The sequence below is a fragment of the Oratosquilla oratoria genome, chromosome 37, assembly GCF_046742065.1.
Source record: "Oratosquilla oratoria isolate Oo_2021 chromosome 37, ASM4674206v1, whole genome shotgun sequence".
NCBI classification, from domain to species: domain Eukaryota; kingdom Metazoa; phylum Arthropoda; class Malacostraca; order Stomatopoda; family Squillidae; genus Oratosquilla; species Oratosquilla oratoria.
In genome coordinates this window covers 40,017,315-40,039,441 of record NC_134813.1, presented here as the reverse complement: position 1 = coordinate 40,039,441, position 22,127 = coordinate 40,017,315, and the positions used below count along the sequence as shown (strand labels likewise).

Sequence of the window (22,127 nt, the reverse complement as noted above, 5' to 3'; positions counted from 1 at the left end):
CGGCGACGAATCGTTCGCTCTCGTCCGGGTCCTCCACGGCTGGGGGACAAGTTTGACTGACTGAACAGGAGGCCGACCGGCTGACGACGACAAGGAACCAGGACGACAAGATCCGCCGGTCGGCCTGGATTGCTGGAAAAGAATACGAAGAAGGAAATCTCAAGGAGGTCGGCAGGCCCGAGAATCGAAACGGAAAGAGGCCTGCCGACCGGGAAGATAGGAAGATATAGCTGATTGGAAAGGAGGCCGACCGGTTAAGAAAGCGAAAAAAGGAAAGAAAAACCGGTCGGCTGGGAATGTCGAAAAGAAGAGCTGAAGAGCACAGGAGGACGGCTGGCCATGGAAGAGTAAAGAATCGAGGCTGGCCGTCCTGGAAAGCTGGAAAGACTTAAAGAATGGACACTAAAGGAGGCCGGCTGGCCGAGAAACCGTAAAAGAACGATGCCAGCCGGCCGGGTAAGAAGAAAAGATATAGCTGACTGGAATGGAGGTCAGCCGACCGGCATGGAACGCGAAATGGATTGGAAGCCAGTCGGCTGACCGGGAGATCTCCCTCAGCTGAATAAAGTCTTCTGGTGCTGACCAGAATAAAGATTTTTAAGTAGGGACTAGTTTTCTATCATAAAGAAATGTTAAGTAGTTCTGGTCCGTAGGGGCGTCACGAAAGGAGGGTTAGAATTTCTATGTAGCTTCGAATACTCATCGATAGAATTGTTTGTCTCGGTAATTTCGATCAGTAGAATAAAGTCACCACTTTGACCTATTTTGTCAAAATATGTATTTCAATAAGTAGTAGATATGTAATTAATGATGATAAATGATAGATATATGATTAATGATGAATAATATAAAATAAATTATATATATATATATATATATATATATATATATATGTATAAATGTATATATACATATATTATATTATACATATTCATCATTATTTACTGTTTACTTGTTTGTTTATTATTTAAACATACCTATGCATTTATTCATTCATTTGATTTATTATCATTTATATTATCATATTTCTATTTATTTATTTATTTACTTATTTATTTATCTATCTATCATTACTACATATATTTTTCTCGCATCCGGCCTAGTTATGAACCAAAAGGTCTCCTGTCGGCATGCTCAGCCTTTATATGTGTATATATATATATATAGATATATATATATATATATATATATATATATATATATATATATATATATATATATATACCTAGTTCTCTCTCTCTCTGTATATATATGTATATATATATATATATATATATATGTATATATATCTTCATAAATATTATATACATATTATTTATATATATATATATATATATATATATATATATATATATATATATATATATGTCTCAAAAATAAGAAAAATAATGAACATATAAATATGTCGGTGATAATGCGAACGTAAATAGTTGAACGAAACGCATGAAATTAGCTAACAATGGATATTTTTTCGTCGCACAAGTGTTGAAGTCATTATCAAATTACACAAGAACCAGAAAGGTTTGCATTTATGGGACTCCGCACTTTACTTACACACACACACACACACACACACACACACACACACACACACACACACACACACACACACACACACACACACACACACACACACACACACACACACACACACACACACACACACACACACACACACACACACGGCTCGGTGGCGGATTGGTAAAGCACTGGCCTCACAAGCCAGAGAACCGGGGTTCGATTCCCCGGTCGGGCGGAGATAAGTTGGTTTTGTCTCCTTTCACGTGTAGCCCCTGTTCACCTAGCAGCGAATAGGTACGGGACGTTAGTCAAGGAGTTGTGACCTTGCTGTCCCGGTGTGTGGTGTGTGAGTGGTCTCAGACCTACCCAGAGATCGGCTAATAAGGAGCTCTGAGCTCACTGCCGTAGGGTGGTGTCTGGCTGTCTCGAGAGAGACTGCAGCAGATCCGAGGTGAATACACACACACACACACACACACACACACACACACACACACACACACACACACACACACACACACACACACACACACACACACACACACACACACACACACAAACGACGCGATGGCGCGGTTGGTAGAGTTCCCGTCTGCCACTACGGAGGTCCGGGTTTCGAATCACGCCCAGGGCTGAAGTAATTTCAGTATCGCTGCGCTGCGAGTTGTTACTCCAACTCTTGTGGATGAGGAGTTCTGTGTGTGTGTGCGTGGGAGGTCACAACATCATCCATAAGTCGCTCATATATGAGCTCTGAGCTCTCTTCCGGGAGGGAAATAGCTATCGATCACGAGTCCAAGACGTGATCCAAGACAGTGGTGAATCACACACACACACACACACACACACACACACACACACACACACACACACACACACACACACACACACACACACACACACACACAGACACACACACACACACAATGAGAAAAAAGACAGAAAGGAGAAAAGAACAGAGACGGAAAAAAACGAGTTTTTTGGGGGGAGAGTGCTGGACTTGACTGAAAAAATGGTACATCAAAAAAATGGAAACTTAAACCAAAAAAGGAAGGATAATATGAAACTAAAGGTGGCATACACAGATATCGACGGCATGATCTCTGGAATCAATGAAATAAATGACTATCTAGAAATGGAGAAACCTGACATCATGGGAATTGTGGAGGCAAAACTGAAAGGAAATATGTCAACAAGCGTATTGGGACAAGGTCTATACAACCACTGGGTGAAAAATAGAATAGAAAAGCAGGGAGGAGGTGTCATGATATTGACCAAAAAGGGTCTAAATGTGACAAAGGTAAATGAAGGCCAAGGCAATGTGGAACTAATTATAATCAAAATTGTAAACGAAAGGATGAAAGGCAGAAATTATTTTGTAGTGTATGTACACCAGAAACACGGGCTTGGTTGGATAGCGAACATTCTGAATTACTGAAAGACACAATGAATGGGCTAAATGAGTTACTATATGAGGATGGAAACACAGTAATCATGGGCGATTTTAATGCAAAAGATATAATCTGGGAAGAAATGATAGTAAAAGGGGGAGAAGATCATTGGAGCAACATTCTACTAGATATGACCATCGAATACACCCTGACTCAATGGGTTAAGGAAAATACTAGATATAGAAATAATGAGGAACCGTCGAAACTAGACTTAATATTAACTTCTGAACCAGATATTGTGAGCAAAATGGAGTACAAAACACCAATTGGAAAGAGTGAATTAAAAGAACAGAACAATGTAGGTAGAAACAATAAGCACAGAGAAGGAAGATTAATGTACAACAAAACGTATTTTGAAAAACTAAGATTTTTTTTCCAAAATACTAGCTGGGACAAATTTTCCAAAGAGGAAACAAAGATGGAAGACGAATGGAACATATTCAAAGAAAAATATAAGGAAGGAATTGACAAATATGTAACTAAAAAAAAAAAAAGAGAGATTCATATAAAGTGTTGGTATAACAAAAGGTACAGCGAGGCTATTGACAGAAGAGACAAAGCCTGGAAAAAATGGAAAAAAGACAAAAAAACATCCAAATAGCAAACATATATAAAACTTAGGAACGAAGATGTGAATATCCGCAGGAAAGAAAAAAGAAAAAGAAAAATATATTATAGACAAGTGTACGGATCAACCCAAACTCTTTTACAGATATATAAAAGAAAAACTAAAGGATAAACACGAAATAGTGAAATTGCATGAAGGAGATAAAGAATATATACTGTAGATGATACAGAAATGGCAGAAGTCATGATCAGACATTTCAGGTCAGTTTTTACATTTGAGAGCTCACAATTTTGGGAAGATAGAAAACAAGAAAGATCACCCAAAACAAAGATTGGAGAAACTACATCTGTCAACACTGGAACAGAGAAGAGAAAGAGGTGATTTATTGACCATTTACAGAATTATGAAAGGGATGGAAATCCTCGATAGAGATGACTTATTAAAGTGGGACAGAAGAGAAACAAGAGAACACGAAAAGAAACTAAAGGACACTAATAGAAGAGACCTGAAAAAGAATAGCTTCCCACATAGAGTGATTGATGTCTGGAACAAACTGAACGGAGAAACAGTGAATGCCAAAACTATACACGATTTTAAGAATAAACTGGATGCGGAGAGATACGAAAACGGGTTACTACGAGCATAGCTCTCGTCCTGTAAAATACAACTAGGTAAATACAATTAGGTAAATACACACATATATATATAAACACACACACATGTAAACACACACACACACACACACACACACACACACACACACACACACACACACACACACACACACACACACACACACACACACACACAAACACACACACACACAAGAATTTAACAACAAATTAGGTATGGTGAGGTACAGAGACGGGATACCACGAGCTCAGCTCCACTTCCCGTAAGATACAATTACGCACACACACACACACACATACACACACACACACACACACACACACACACACACACACACACACACACACACACACACACACACACACACACACACACACACACACACACACACACACACACACACACACACACACACACACACACACACACACACACACACACACACACACACACACACACACACACACACACACACACACACACACACACAGGGCTGAAATTATTTCAGTATCACTGCGCTTCCAGTCGTTACTCCAACTCTCGTGGGCGGGGAGTTGGGTGTGTGTGTGCGTGTAAGGTCATAGCATTACCCATAGATAGTCATACGAGCTCTGAGCTCTCTTCCGGGAGGGAAGTAGCTGTCGATCACGAGTCCAAGACGTGATTCAAAGACGATGGTGAATCACACACACACACACACACACACACACACACACACACACACACACACACACACACACACACACACACACACACACACACACACACACACACACACGCACGCGCACACACACACACAAATATATATGTATATATATATATATATATATATATATATATATATATATATATATATATATTATGTATGTATATATATATATATCACAACTGATATCACAGTCGGAAAAAAAAAGAGTTGAATAAATGAATCTTTATATTTCGATTGCTAACTGCAATCCTTTTCAGTAGTACAAAATGAGAGGAGGATGCTATCTTAAATAGCAACATCTTACAAAAGGAAAAGGAACTAGGGAAGTAGTAAATATCACTACCTTTACTTGCTAGTGTCCTGAGGATGACCAGAGGTCGGGTCAGGGGGAGGGGAAGGATACCTGTTGACAAACTGTTTTTCCTGATTTCATATCTGGCGTCCACTGACCCTTCGAAATATTCATAGTGGGCTATCTTCCCCTCCTTCTGACCTGACCTCTGGTCATCCTCAGGTCACCAGAGAGTGAAGGTAGTGATATTTACTAATTTCCTAGTTCCTTTTCCTTTGTAAAAGGTTGCTATTTAAGATAGCATTCTGCCTCCATTTTGTATTACTGCGATGTCAGTTGTGATTTACAAATGTGTTACTACGTTTTTCACCAGTGATACACACACACACACACACACACACACACACACACACACACACACACACACACACACACACACACACACACACACACACACACACACACACACACACACACACACACACACACACACACACACACACATATATATATATATATACATATATATATATATATATATATATATACATATATATATGTATATTTTATATATATATATATATATATATATATAATGCACACACACACACACACACACACACACACACACACACAGATTTAGACACATAACTTCTTCCACCTTTCAATTAGTCAGTGTCTCAGCATCAATGTGTATATAAGTATGTATGCTACAAAACCATGTTCTTTTCTTTTACCGTGTTTTCATATGTAAAGGTGACATGGATATTGATTTTTTCTATATGTATACAACAAAGAAAAAATAATGGAATGGCAATACAAGAGTTCTTTGGGATTACGCCTCTCAAGGGACGTTGAGAACTTTACGATGAACGACACAAAAGGCTTTTCTTGTTGGCGTGAAAACGCTGTCAGAGGAGTGACACTTCAGCCAGCGAGGGAAAGAACACACATATTATTACAAAGCACTCGAAAATCAAAAGCCAGTCCCTAAATCGGCTAGCTCCACTGGGACTAAAAGAAAGAAAGAAAGAAAAAAAAAATCAACATCAGCCAACGACACTTACTCAAGTGCCCGGACTATTCGCCTGTTCGCTCTCCAAAACAAACCTTCCGACAAGACTCTTCGGTCGGTCCCCCTTATCTCCTCCCCTCCCTTTTCTTGTGAAAAGTATCAGTAATTCACCTAAAGGCAAAATACTGCAGTGTCTGCCAATGGGTTATTTTGTATTTTTTTCTATGTTGGCTACTTGACGTTTCTTTACGCTTTGCTCTTGGGCCAATGGCAGTTCTTGGTGCATCAGGGGAAGAGAACCAGGACCTTCTTCATCACAGAGCATGACTGGACCCCAGTAGGCCAGTGACGCTCACTACATTAACATAATTTGTCTATTTACTCATCTATTTACCTTTTCTTGTGTGTAAAAAAATAACAACAAAAAAATACTACCTGGCAATTGGCAGGTACTCGATCACTTCTCCGTCAGATGGGATGTTCGGTTCCCAGCGGAAGAACGGGTCGTGGACGGGTCTGGTGGGTGATGTCGTCGACGGGCGAGCTGACGTCATTGTGGCCTACTTGTCCCTCACCTTCTCCAGGGCTCAAGCGGTCGACTACTCCACGCTGCTCCTTAAGTTCAGGTAGTGCAAATTTGAAACCTATGAACAGTTAATGAGAGTCTTTGATAAGTCGGTTGACACTGGATTCGTGCCTGTTTCTTGGGGACATACATACGCTGTTCCTGTATCTAAAGAGGGTGCTAAATCTTATATGGATATCAGCAGACCAATTAGTTTGACATTGGTTATAGGTAAAATGCTGGAATAACTAATAGCAAGTAGTTTCAGGAATCATATCGAGAGGCATAATTTCATTCGTGACTCACAGCACGGTTCACCAAGGGTAGGTCGTGGGTAACTAATCTTCTATGATTCTACACTGATGTCTATAAAGTAGCAGACAATAATGATAGTTATGATGTTATATACCTTGACTTTAGCAAAGCGTTCAAAATGGCGTCCGACCAGACGACTAAATAAAAGTAAGGCCCATGGCATAGGAGGAGTGTCTGAATGGTGTAAAATCCAAATAGGGTAGTGTTACTAGTGGAGTTCCCCAGGGCTCGGTTCTGAGTCCCTTATTGTTCATTATATATATAAACAACTTGGACAATGGGTTTGATAGTGGTATTAGTAAGTTTGCGGATGACACTAAGATAGGACTCCATATTTGGTCAAGAAAAAATGCTAGGATACTTCAGCAGGATCTTCATAAATTGTTTGCATGGTCGGAGAAACGGCAAATGGATTTAAAAATCTTAAGGTGCAATGTGTAGGACGTAGCAACCCAGCTAACAGGTATAGCTTAGATAATGCTATACTAGAGAAAACAGAATGTGAAAAGGACTTAGAAATGTTAGTGAGTCCGGACTTTAAATCTAGAAAACAATGCAATAATGTCAGGAACAGGTCTAACAGGGCATTAGGATTTTTCTTGGACGGTTACAAACAAAATTGCAGAGGTAAACATTAAATTCTATCTGGGGATAGACCCATCCTTGGCTATGCGGTACAGTTTAGCCTCCGCCATATAGAATGGATGTAAATTCACTAGAATCAGTACAGAGGTGAATGACCAAAATGATACAAAGGCTTGAAAAATTGCCGTACGAAGACAGGCAACTTAGTTCACACTCTCTTGAAAGACAAAGGGTGCAGAGTGATCTATAGTTTATCGATTTTAGCTTGAATTCTAAAGCATGGCTCGGTGAGACCGCGTTGTGCCACATCACTCCATCACTCTCCTCAGAGGGACTCGCTACTTCTCTCTCTCTCCATCCCCTCTCTCTCTCTCTCTCTCTCTCTCTCTCTCTCTCTCTCTCTCTCTCTCTATATAAATATATATATATATATATCTGTATGTGTATATAAATATATATATATAAATAAATAAATATATATATATTGAATGACAACGTCGCTTAAGACACGTTGCCAAGTGAAATGGAAATTTTATAGATTCGTTGTTTTTCCCATCTTGGACCATTCCTACCACCATGCAGTCGTATTGTGAATGTATATATATATTTTATAAACAGATAACGTATAGACTAACAGTGAGACAGATCGTTTACCAACAGATTGATTAGCGAATGGAATAGACTTAGTAACCATGTAGTAGGCGCTGAAACAATTGGCTGTTTTAAGAGAAACTATGTGGATAGGGATAATAGGTGGTAATGTATATGGAACTGTCAAGTATAAGCCTTGTTTTCTTGCAGTCTTCCCTTTTCTTATGTTCTTCAACACAAATCACTAAACGCGTGAAATTAAGATTTCGCAGAAAATCACTCGGGGAATAAGACACTATGATCCGAACGTTTTCGTCTATTCCGACATTTTCAAGGAATACAGAATGACAATAGGTAGGGAACATATATACAGAAAAGTAGTAGACAAGACAGGAACATGTGAGGTCTCACAAGACATGTTCCTGTCTTGTATACTACTTTTCTGTATATAGTTCCTACCCATTGTAATTATGTATTGCTTTAGAATGTCGGAATAGACGAAAACGTTCGGATCATAGTGTCTTATTTCCCGAGTGGTTTTCTGCGAAATCTTATGTTCTTATGTAGTATATCAAGAGAAATGCCACGTGAGGATGGAGCCTTTATCAGTATGACGTTTCGCATGGTAGAGCTTTATCAGGTACATATACATCATTTTAATTCGTCTTCCGCTGACGAAAATCTCTTGAGGGATGGGCCGCTAACTGGTGGTTTCGCAAAGAGCAGGGAACTATGGACTACCTAAGACAACTCTCGAGGGATCGGTAGTTGTAGGAGGGGAAGAGATGTCTGTATGAAAGTGAAGAGATTGTTGTGTATAAAAGAGGGCTATTGCCACCGGGCGATTTTAGGGATATTTATTTCGTGGGGTCGTGGCTTTGGAGGGACGGGCAGAAGACTTGGGAGCAGGGGAGAATAGGCACGGTACATACCCAATCGAAGTCAGCTATCGCCATAAAGTATAGGAGGGATGTGGGGGAGTACTCTCTAAACGCTTATTTTCCGAGACAATATCGGGCGATTGTTTTATTTCTTTTATTTGCTGAAAAGGGATCAAGTTATATACATTATTTTCACCTCACATAACAAAATTAATAATTTGAGGAATACAAGAACCTTATGTGTAAACGCTAGTCATTTCCTAAGTATATACAATGTATCCATTCCATTTCGTCTACCATGGTACACGGTCAATGTCGACATCCTCCTTATCCACTTCCCGCCGAGGCAGAAAACACACAACCCTCCCGATGGGTCCTTTGGTCTTTCTTTAAGGTGTTCCTCGTTGCAGCTACCGCATCTTCGTCCGACCTTCGGAGGACACGTCTTTCCTGTGGACTGCATATACCCGACCCTTCTCCTCGGGGCTTTGGGCTCTCACGATGGTCACCCTCCTCTTCTTCGCCGTCTCCGGGTGGATCATCAGCTTGAAGACCACCAGGCCTCGCCAGAAGGAGCTGAGGAGGTCCTACGCCTTGAGGGTCTTCCTGGAAGCCGGTCTTCTCAGTTGGGCCTCCATCACGCAGCAGGGTATGCACGAAGACGGGTCGTCTTTTACACACACACACACACACACACACACACACACACACACACACACACGCACACACACACACACACACACACACACACACACACACACACACACACACACACACACACACACACACACACACACACACACACACACACACACACACACACACACACACACACACACACACACACACACACACACACGCACGTATGTTATCCATCTTTCCTATACAAAGCCACTAATTTTCGTCTAGGATTATTCCTAGACTCATTGGTGTGTGTGAACTGAGCCCAGAAGGGGGTTGGTCACTACATGTTATCATTCGATTGCGGGAGAGGCTCTGCCCTGACCTCTGACCCCTAACTCTCCCTTCCCACGGTCCTCCTCGACGTACATGGCTGAGGTCACCGAAGGCGGGGACGGGAGCAGGGGATTAACCACCCTCAGTCAGATTAACCAAGCTCTTCTGCTCCATTAGGGAGGTGGGGGGTCAGAACCTCACGTAATTTGTTTGACGATATCATTAACGAATTTTAGGTAAAATTTGGTAAATGGGGATAAGGAGATGGGATCTTGTAAGCACAGCTCCAATACAGCTATATAGGTACACACACGTTACTCCTTTGCAAAACTATTACTAATATTATCATCAATAATTTCTATTATTACATTCTCACCATACTATATTGGCAGTATTGCTACTGCTATTATTATTACTATTATAATTGTTATTTTCACTGTATTATTGTCCTCTCGTAGGTTGGTCAGAGAACGTGGACACCCTACCCAAGCGTATCATGTTCTGGACGGCCTACATGACGGGTGTCATCCTGGTGGCGTCCTACTCGGCAACACTTGTTTCCTTTCTGACAGTGGGGAAGACGGAGGTGCCCTTCGACTCAGTCGACACCCTCATCCAGCATGACAAGTACCGCCTGGGCATTCTGAAGGGTTCCGTCCTCCAGGAAATCTTTGAGGTGTGCAAGGAGGGCCAAGAGGAGAGGTGGATAAATGCATGGGGGAGATGTCCACTGCATGTTATCAGACAGCTGATGAGCTGGCCACGCGAACTTGGTTAGGTTGAATAAAGGTGGCAGCACACTAAGCATTTCTCACTACTTGCTTTTGCTACTCACTTTGATTTTTGTTATCCAAAGTGAGTGGTATGCTACTGACTTGCTGCAGGGAAAAGCGGATAACTCGCAGGGAAGGACAATGGCAAGTTTGCCTACTCATTTGAGTGTTCAAATGGGCCACCATTTCTGGGGTTTATATATATAAAATAGAAATATAACTGAGATGTATATTACTGTTTATACGTGAGTGTTATATTCTTTAATTGTCACTTTACACTTATCAAATCATTAACAATAATATGAAATAGGTGTTAATTTTTAATTTGATCACCGCAGTAATAGGTTCATTTGTAAACATCGCCACCTCGAAAAAGCGTTATATCTCGAAATTTCTGACTTCAACGTGGAGGAGAATGTCTGCCTGTGGTTCTTAAAGTGCCTTCTCGTAATACCTCAATCACTAGGTAGGCATACACACTTCTATCACTATATCTTGCCAACCGTGTCCGAAATCACAACCTTATCTTCTGCTCCTTTAGTTTCCGTTGCCTTCGTAAGTAAGTGTATTATCAACGGAAGTAGTTTTAGGAGGCAAGAGAATAATTGACGGGAAGCTTTATTACTGTTTTTGTCAGTCGCTAGCCAAAAAGTCACTAAAGAAATCCCCATGTGACTGATCGCAAGAGTTTGCTTGCAAAGCAAATAACAAAGGCGAGTAGACTGTTAGCAAGAAATGCTTATTTTATTGTGCCGACACCTTTACTCCTTTAGGTTAATTTAGAATTGTTCAGTTAGACTAGAATTGTTAAAAAAAAATACATAGAAAAGGGTAAAAATAACTTGTGGATCAATTGTAGAATCCCCCCCCCTCCCATACACACTGATCGATAAATCATAAAGGTCAGAAGTGCTCCGCCGTCACTCCAGTTATGGTAACTTTTTTATTACTCAAGTTATGGTTTGACTAATAATAAAATGTTGCCATGTCTTGAGTGACGGCGTGTGCCTGAGAAATTATGGTGGTGATAGTAACGTAATCTAATCTAACCTAATCTGACCTAAGCTAACCTAACCTAAGCCAGCCTAACCTAACCTAACCTAATCATTAATGCTCCCAAACCATGAATTAAAAGATAAGAAACTGGTATGGCCTGATTGATGGCAGGGCACTTTGGACCTTTATCAACTAGTGTGTGTGTTGGGGAGGGGAGGGATTCTACAATTGATCCTTACATATTTAAAGTTATGATAGATATTTTCATCCCCTCATGTTCCCCTTAGGTTATAGGGAACAGAATCCTAAAATCCTTTTGACTTTTGTGGTACATGTTGGGTCGTAGTTACTCCCTCTCCTTCTCCTTCTCTTCCTATTTCTCCTTTTCCTGCTTCTCTTCCTCTGTGCATTCTGGCTTTGGGTTGTGTGTGGTTCACAGGAACTTAAATTTGCTGTTGACTGACATGAGGGGCATCTAACTTGGCTTTACTGGAGAATACCTAGTCAAGGTATCATGATTTTATTAATTACCCCCAAATGCCCTTTAAGACTTCCATAACACATTAAATGTAATTGTAAACTAAATCTGGTCGATAAACATTTTGGAATCCTATTAGGGATAGATTGATGGAAACTTGGAATAATTGATAAGAATCTTTTTGCAATCAATCAAGTTTACTCTAATCAATCAAGATCACAGCCTATTCCTATAAATATTTTTTTTTTTTAGATGACGACCTTTTCCTTTTTCATTCCGACATTTTAACACAGAGCGACCAGTTCAGATATGTGTGGGACAAAGCCATTGCACCACACTCAGACACAGTGGCTATGTCGTATGGAGAGCTACGGGAGCGCACCCTAAAGGACTCCAACTTCGTCTTTGTTGGGACTTACGAGATCCAGCGCCTGGACTTCACGGGTGCCTGCATCTTCCAGGCAGCGAAACAACACATTGCCTACAACGATGGTGCCCTCGGCTGGAGGAAAGGGTCGCCCTATGTGCATATATTTGACTACTAGTGAGTCTGACATTTGAATGCCTTCATTTCATGATGTTATGTTGTTAATGTCAAATCACAGTGACACTATGCCCTCTCTATTCTAATCTTGCATAGATTTTGTTCTCTTTGATTGTCAAATACACATTGTATCTTTTATAGTATGTGTTTAACTCAATTTTTTTAATTATTCAAAAATTCTATTTCTATTTTATACTTATATTTTGTTAAGAAAGTTGATTCCGGTACCTGTATGATTTTTCTTTCCTACCAAATCTTGGCAAGGTAGAAATGAGGAGTGTAGTATTAAGTATAGTCACCACTCAACTAATTATGGTAATAATAATAGTAATACAATTCTCATTCATTTGATACCCTGCATTAATCATCTTAATATCTGAAGTCCCTCTTTGTCTTTCTTCAGTCGCCCTAATTGGTGGATAATGAGAGAGTAATTACTGGTGAATGGTTACTTTGCACTTATGTCCACCATAATGTCACACTCTCCTATCTTCCCAGTGATGTGAATCAGAAAATAAAGTGTGATGAAGAGAGAGGGCATTGTTTCACTGTTAAAATATTCTGATCACAGTTGTATGTCATGTGTTTGTTGGTTTCTATCCATGAAGAATCTATCTGCCTTTTGTCCTGCAGCCTTGGCGTGATGCGTGAAGCTGGGATGCTTAAGAAACTAAAGGATTACTATTACAATCGTCCCTACATGTGTCCGAACAGGCCTTACATGGCCCTTAATATACAGCAGGTATGGAGAGACTATTCGTAGCTTCCTCTCAGAGGTAGATCCCCGCCATGCAATTCCTAGTAGTTTTACTGCCTGTCTTGGTGGACATTTTCCATATCTAAGGTGCCACTTTTCTCTTTTGTTTTGACTGCCACCAAGCTATTGTGTTCATGTCCGCATTAGAATGGTAAATTTCTTCAATCGGATGAAGGAAATTACAAATTTTGTCCTAGATAACATCAAACAATTCTGTTCAGCTTATCCACCCACTCTCCAAGAGATTTAGTGGCACCCGTCTGTAATTCCTTCCATTTGGACATGTAGTTCACAAGTGCTGACATGATGAATTCAAACTGAATGAAAATGATTAAGCAACTGAATGCACTTATAGAAAAGGGCAGACATAGATTACATGTGGGGCTAGAAATGTACTGTATCAGCAGTGGCGGTGCCAGGGGGGGTGCTTAGGGGCGCTTTAGCCCCCCCCCCATAAAAAAAAGTGGCCAGCCCCCCCATTAGCCCCCCCAACTGAAATGAGCAAATTGAAAATTTAAAACACTCATTGAAATAATTTTATTAAGTGGAATTTTTAATTGCCAGGGCTAAAGATTTGTCAGCCATCAGTGCTAGCCCAACCAGTAACCCCCTCCCCTTCTGAAATGAGGATAATATATGTTTATTATCATATTACTATTAGCCCCCCCAAAAATTTGCTCAGCCCCCCCTTAGCCTCCCCAACTAAAAATTCCTGGTGCCGCCGCTGTGTATCAGAGGATACAGAATTAGTAACTAAAAAAAACAAAAAAAACACCATTTACTGTCAATTCCATTTTCTTTGATTCCAACAGGTCTTCACAGCCTTCCTGGTTCTGTTGATAGGGATGTGTGCTGGGATCCTTTTCCTCATGGCTGAAAAATTTATACAAATCCTTTGGGCAATCCACGGGCAGAACGACAAGACTACGGTACCGAAAACTTGGAAGAGTCAAAGGCTCAAGGGCCAGTTTGACAATAAGGGTGACGTATATATAGACTAGTGCATATACTAAACACATGTATGTAATCACTAAACAAAAATATACTAATACATACATATACCAAGGGCTTTTTCCTCCTTTACAAGGAAGGTAGCCAAAATCAAAGGCATAAATCCACTCCCACCTATTTCATCCCCACATACTCCACTCCCATTCACCACCCATCCCTCCCTCTTGGCTCCTACTGGATGATGGGTCATACCTACATCTCACTCACTGCCCTGGGTCAGAGACAATACAGCAAGATACAGCACATCCACAGCAAGGCTGCTTCATTTAATCAGTGACCCTCCTTCTCTGTCCCCTCATGCAGAAAAAGAGAAGACGGGGAGAAATCCTTTTGGGTTGCATCAAAATATCTTTCACACATACTCCCTCACCCTCTATCCTCCACCCACTCCCTTCCATGCCTCACAGCATCATCCATACACAACCATTCTCCACTCACCCGCCACTGTCTTCTCCCTTCCTCAACAGACACTCCCCTCTTTGCCAATGCTCCTTTTACCCCATCTATCCATCTCGTCCTTGGCCGCCCCCTCATGTTCACTTCCTCTGCCTCTGCCTTCCACACCACTTTTACTAATCTTTCTTCATTCATTCTTTCCCTGTATCCAAATCATCTGAATACTTTTTCATCAACTCTATCTCCCAACTCCCTCTCCACCCCTGCTCTCCTCCTCATCTACTCATTTCTCTCACTATCCAGCCTAGTCACCCCTACCATACTTCTCAGGCATTTCATTTCATACATACATACACCAAAGGCTTCCCCCCCCCTCATAAGTGAGGTAGCTAAAAAAACAAGGGCTGCCTCCATTATTTCATTTCAAACACATTTAAGTACTACCTCTCTTCCTCTCTCATGTTCCATGTTTCTTCCCAATACAGTGTTGTTGGCACAATCACTTTTTATACAATCTCTTAGCATCCATTCCCAAATTTCAATTTTTCATTACACTCCCCTGAGGCATTGACTTGCTTCTCTCAATCTACATTCTACCTCTACCTCCACTCTTCCCTTTTCTGCCACATTTGCCCCCAAGTATCTAAAGCTATCCACTTCCTCCAGTCTCTCTCCCATAATACTCACTTCCAATTTGCTGCCATCCTCTCCCCCTGTACATCTCATCACCATACTTTCACCCACATTTATTTTCAAATTCCTTCTTTCGCACACCTTCCCAAATTTGATCACTAATTCCCTTAATCCCTCCTCTGATCCTGCTAAACATAGTGTTGTCAGCAAACAACAACTGGCTTATCGCCCATTTAGCTCCATTTTCTTTAACCATCTCCAATCCCCGGACCATTACCCTTGGACCACCCCATCCATGCCTGTTGGTTTGTCTCCTGCCATAGCATTGAGATCTCCCAATACCAATACATTGACATTTCTCCCCAAACTCTCCATGAAATCACTTAAATCTATCCAAAAAGCCTCCCTATCCTCTACATTCTTTTTACTACCAGGCCCATATGCGCTTACAAAGACCCACATCTCTCTTCCCAGTTTCACCTTCATCCACATTGACCTTGAAGAAGCCTCTTTCCATTCCACATCATGCTTACCTACCTCTTCACTTACTAGTATAGCCATCCCTTCTCTCCCTCATCCTTGTGTCACTCCGGACACCCTCTCAATTACATTCTTAAACTCACACTCACTCCTCCTTTCAACTTAGTTTCACTCAATGCTAACATATCCATCTTTCTTCTCACAAACATACTGCCTATATCATTTTTACTCTCATCTGTACCACATACATGTACATTAAAAGACCTGAACCTTAGGGTTCTGGTTGGAAATCTCCCAGACCCTCTTATGCCTTTCCTTTTTTTTTTTTTTTTTTTCTTTTCTTTTCTTTTGATCTTAATGTTCCCTTTGGGGCTACAGAGAGTAGGATGCCTAGTCTTATCCCTGTCCTGTTTTTGTCACCTTTTACGACTCTATTGGGAACACTTGGTGGCAATATTCTTTCTCTCCTACCACAGGGTTCTGCAAAAAAGGAAATGTATATTCAGAGAAATGGTACAGGACAGTAATAAGAGTGGAGGGACAGGATAACAGAGGGATAGTCACAGTATAATAAAGTAGCATAATTTCTCCATGAATAGATATTTCTCTATCACAGACAAAATGATGTGTGGCACTGTTCCATAGGGGTGCCCCATATAGACCCTAAAGTATCATCAGTATGCTACTAAGCAGATTTTAACCTCACAATAACATGCAGCCAATACCCCAAGATGGGATAAAAGAGCACACACAAATGTATTCATACACATATGCACTGTCTATACATGTATGAGGGGAGGTTCCTCCCTCATGCAAACGTCATTTGCAGAACCTGTAGAGTACCTTCTTCTTTGCTTCAGATCTTGATCAGTCCTAGGACGTGTCCTTGGTTGCTGCCGCTCGCCACCATCTCTTCCAGGGGCATCTGTTCCTGTGACCCCATCGATAACCTTGAGGCTTCTCCCTCAGGATTAGATCTTAAGCTGACTGAGATAGTTGTGGTGTCAGATGATGACGAAGTCCTCCGTAATGTTCAGCGGAAGATGGGAAAGGAAGGGTTGCCTTCCGTAGGATCTATATGTTCTCTTCGTAGGCCGAAGACTAGGAATGCCGCTGAAGCAGTCTTGGCTGCTTCCAATGCTGATGGAGTCAAAGAATGAAATGGACTCTGGAAGCCTTCTAGAATCCCAAGAAAATTAAAGTCTTGGACTTTAGAAATATGTTTGATCAGCATACTAAAACAAGACCTTTTGTGAGACTAAAACTTAGCTTGACTTGGAAAGTTTGAATTGAGGACTGGCAAAAAGAGGTTGCTAGGTTAAAAAGAAAAAAGAAGAGCATGTGTCACTCATGAATGGTGAATGCATTTGAAGAATCAAGATGAAGAAATACACGAGAGGAATGAAACTGAAATCTTGATTCAGGTTATTCACAGTTGCTCGTGTGAAGATTTTTAAAGGAAACATCGCTCACTTTTCAAGACTCTTCTAGCCTTCTTTGAGGCAGGGATGAGTTGGATTGGGGGATCATGGAGGAACAAGTTTTATCCGTGTCACTACTATTCATGTAGTGACAATACAGATAAAGTTGGGTAATATTTTTTGTCACCTACGATCCAGATCTATGCAACATTCTTTATTAGAAACCAATCTTCATTCATAGAGGAATGTTGTGTTACTTTTAGATTTTACTTTTTCTCATTTCTATTACTCTTCCATGAATCTCTCCTTGACTGTCCTTATGATTTTTTGCATCTTCATATTCCCTTACCCTCTGCTGGGGAACAAGAGTACAACTACAATGTATGTCATTAAAGGTGATCACATGGGTCAGAGTAAAGGTATTAAGGCCCCTGTTTATTGTATTTTTCTAATCACAGAATCAAACCAGAAGTGTTTATAAAGAAAGTTGAGGCCTTTTTGCATATGCATACTATATGATGCTATGTTTGTTTATTGACTAGTGCATTTCAGTTTCTGTGATCTTATTGTGACATTTTGTATTGAGGACTATGTCGAAAGCTTTGTTTACATCTTTTCCACCAGTATCGTTCTGTCAGATGGCACCTTCTTGTTGAAGCTTTCTAGCACTTGTTGGGTAAGGTTTTTGTGGAGTGTGCTGGTGGAATGGCCTTTGAAGCTATGCTGACTTGAAGTATGTGTATTCTGATTACATCCAGGTCAATTATTCCATTAGACTTGGTGTGGTAGAAAGGAGAGTTGAGTACTCGGGTGATTTTAGTTGTAAGATGGGGATTATATTAAATTCTTTCCATATTTTTGTGATGTATTGAGACCAAGAATGACTGAAGACAGTTATGAGAGCTTTTACTGTTACTTTGTCTAGATGATTCGGGTAGTAGTTTGACACTTTGTCTGAGCCTTCTTCATGCACATCTTTTGTTTCTTGATATATATATATATATATATTATATATATATATATATATATATATATATATATATATATATATATATATATATATATATGTATAATGTATATATATATATATATATATATATATATATGTATATATATATATGTATACATATATATGTATATATATATATATATATATATATATATATATATATATGTATATATATATATATGTATATATATATGTATATATATGTATATATATGTATATGTATATATGCAGAAAAAACCACTGGGAAATAAGAAGCTTAGTCCGAACGTTTTCGTCTATTTAAGACATTATCAAGGAATACACAGTTACAGAGACAAAGGTGGATATATAAACATAAAGTAAAAGACAAGCTAGGAACATGGGAAGTACGCACAAGATGCTTCACAATCAGGTAGAGCCGATGTTACATATACGGACGTTTGGTCCATGACGTTACGTCACCCCCGCTTAGTAGCACTTGGAGAAGTTCTTACAATTTTATCAATATGCCTTAAATGTAACAAATTTTATATCGGCCAAACTGGTAAAGACTTAAAAACTAGGATAAATCAGCACAAATATAGTGTAAGGAGTGGGCAAAGTTCCAGTGGCCTTTTTGTCCATGTAAGAGACCACAATCATCCTATTGACTGGGATAATTCGAATGTAATAATTTCTTGTAGATCCTTATTAGAAAGAAACATCATCGAATCCAGTCATATTAAACAAACCTTTGACCATAATATCAATTTAAGTTTAGGATTATTTAAACTTGATGATTTTGTTATTGATAAAATTGTAAGAACTTCTCCAAGTGCTACTAAGCGGGGGTGACGTAACGTCATGGACCAAATGCCCGTATATGTAACATCGGCTCTACCTGATTGTGAAGCATCTTGTGCGTACTTCCCATGTTCCTAGCTTGTCTTTTACTTTATGTTTATATATCCACCTTTGTCTCTGTAACTGTGTATTCCTTGATAATGTCTTAAATAGACGAAAATGTTCGGACTAAGCTTCTTATTTCCCAGTGGTTTTTTCTGCATATTATTTTCACGTGTGCCTTGTGAATTACTGCAAAATATGTATATATATATATGTATATATATATATATATTTGTATATACATATACGTATATATATATACGTATATATATATATATATATATGAATATATATATATAGCATACATATGTATATATATATATATATATATATATATAAATATATATAAATATATATGTATATATATTTCTTTGTGGCTTATGGAGGAAGGAAAAGCAGTACCAATGTCTAGCTTTGTTTTACATTTTTCCCCTGTGCTCTGGTGTCATGAGTGTGAAACTTGTTTTGGAGAAATGCATAGAATTGCATTGCTGTTTTGGTAATAGGATTTTGTTCTATATTGTTTCTATTGCATTATGAGTACATTTTTTTTCACTGTTCTCATATATGTTTATTTCTATGTTATGGGTCCATTGAATTTCTACATTTCGTTTTGTTCATTTGATTTTTTGTGCCATCACCATTCCTTCTATTGTTATCATAGATTCTTCTTCCTTGTCATTGTTACTTTTGTTTTTGTTTTTTATTTATGGAGGTGATTTCTCATGAAGTTTAGGTTGTATTTTTTCTATTACCTATAGTGGCATACTATTTTTACTTGCTTTTAGCATGTAGGTGATAAGCTACATACATAGGTAATAATGATAATAGTAATTAGTGATGATAGTATTTATATAAGTGATAATGATAATATTGATAGTACTAATTATGATACTGAAATATAGGTGATGATAATAATGATGACTTTGAAACTGTTTATGCATGGCCACTGTATAATGATAAGTTGTAAATAAAAATGATTATGATAATATTGATGATAATATTACACACACATGATGGGAATTGTGGAGACAAAATTAAGAAGTCCTCTATTAACAGTGTTTGACACGGATTATATAATTGTTGGCTTGGAAATGGGAGAAACAGGGTGGGGGAATCATATTTCTTTTTAAGAAAAACCTAGATGTGACGAAAATTACATATGGAGAGAACAGGGTGGAGATAATCACAGTAAGAGTCGTAGATAGTAACATGAAAAGCAGAAAGTTTGCAGTGATTTATGTGCCCCCAAAAATGGGGTCTTGGAAAGAGATTATTCCAAAATGTAAGATGATGCGAGACTTTCATTAAACAAGATGCTGAAAGGTGGAAATAATACAGTACTTATGGGAGATTTCAACTGCAAAATATTCTATTGGGAAGGGATGACAGTGAAAGGTGGAGAAGATAAATGGGGAAGTAATGAAAGTGGGATCTGATAAAGACCTGGGGGTGATCATCACAAGAGATGTTCTCTGACAAACATATAAACAAAATTGTTGGCAAAACCTATAACTTGCTAAGATAAATAAAATTGGCTTTTACTTGGATAAAGAAATGGTAAAGAAAATACTAGTCACACTGATGAGGCCTAAATTGGAGTATGCAGTAACACTGGTCACCCAATACTAAAAAGAATATAAGGAAAATTGAGAGAATCCAGAGAGCAATTACAAAGATGGCCCCAACACTAAAAAATGTCATATGAAGAAAGATTGTCAAAACTGGAATTACCAAGACTGGAACAAAGAAGAGAAAGAGGTGGCTTGTTGACCATCTACTGAATTATGAAAGGTATGGAAGTCCTTGATAGAGATGACTTACTAAATTGGGATAAGAGAAACACAAGAAGACATGGAAAGAAACTCAAAAAGGACAGTTATAGAAGAGACCTGAAAAAGCTTTCCCCCCAGAGTAGTGAATGTATGGGACATACTAAACAAAACAATAGTGTGTGCAAAAACAATACAAGAATTTAAGAGCAAATTAGATGTGGCGAGATACAGAGAAGGGACACCATGAGCATAGCTCCCCTTCCTGTAAGATACAACTAGGTAAATACACAAACACACACATATATACATACTGCTCAGTAACATGCAGCTAATACACCACCATGGGGTTCTTATCTATTTTCCACACAAGGGGGGTGGAGAGGGGTTCTCTGATTAAGTGAAGCTGCCTTGCTGTATATGTACCATGTCTTGCTGCATTGCTTCTGACCCAGGGCAGTGGGCGGGAATCAGGGAGGAAAGAATGATGGGTGGGAGTGGGTACATGCCATTTGACTTGGCTACCTCCCATATATATATATATATATATATATATATATATATAATATATATATATATATATATATATATATATATATATATATATATATATATATATATATATATATATATATAAAATGTAGATAGAATAATAATGATGATTTTTTTTCTTCTAAAATAGTAGTTCCCTTTAAAAGTATTCTTGCAGAAATTATAAAAAATGATTGAATGTTAAGAGTAACCATGAAATCATTATTTTTATTTTTTCCTGTTTTTAGAACATAAGGAAGTTGAAGATGAATGTGGGTAAAAGTAAGGTGATGAGATGCACGAGGGGAGAAAGTGGTAGCAGACCGGAAGTAAGTATCAAGGGAGAGAGACTGGAAGAAGTGGGTAGTTTTAGATACTT

General features: G+C 39.1%; 2 protein-coding genes across 3 annotated transcripts in view; both read left to right on the top strand.

Annotated features, from left to right (window-relative positions):
• The window catches only part of LOC143019433 (uncharacterized), a 58,732-nt gene extending 52,202 nt beyond the window's left edge, over nt 1-6,530 (top strand). The window contains exon 6 of the mRNA XM_076175068.1: nt 6,464-6,530. Coding sequence (XP_076031183.1) covers nt 6,464-6,530 — 67 coding nt within the window. The remainder of the gene's footprint in view (nt 1-6,463) is intronic.
• Nucleotides 6,531-6,644: 114 nt separating this feature from the next.
• LOC143019674 (putative glutamate receptor) lies at nt 6,645-18,554 on the top strand. 2 transcript variants are annotated; one of them, XM_076175609.1, is made up of 7 exons: nt 6,645-6,815; nt 9,537-9,775; nt 10,542-10,759; nt 12,624-12,874; nt 13,508-13,616; nt 14,444-14,560; nt 17,012-18,554. In XM_076175609.1, the coding sequence occupies exons 1-7, from the start codon at nt 6,667-6,669 to the stop codon at nt 17,309-17,311; spliced, it is 1,383 nt and encodes a 460-aa protein (XP_076031724.1). In that variant the 5' UTR covers nt 6,645-6,666; the 3' UTR covers nt 17,312-18,554. The 2 variants fall into 2 exon arrangements, with proteins under 2 accessions (XP_076031724.1, XP_076031725.1); XM_076175610.1 differs by having other exon boundaries at nt 14,444-14,612; nt 17,012-17,170.
• The last annotated feature ends 3,573 nt before the right edge of the window (nt 18,555-22,127 follow it).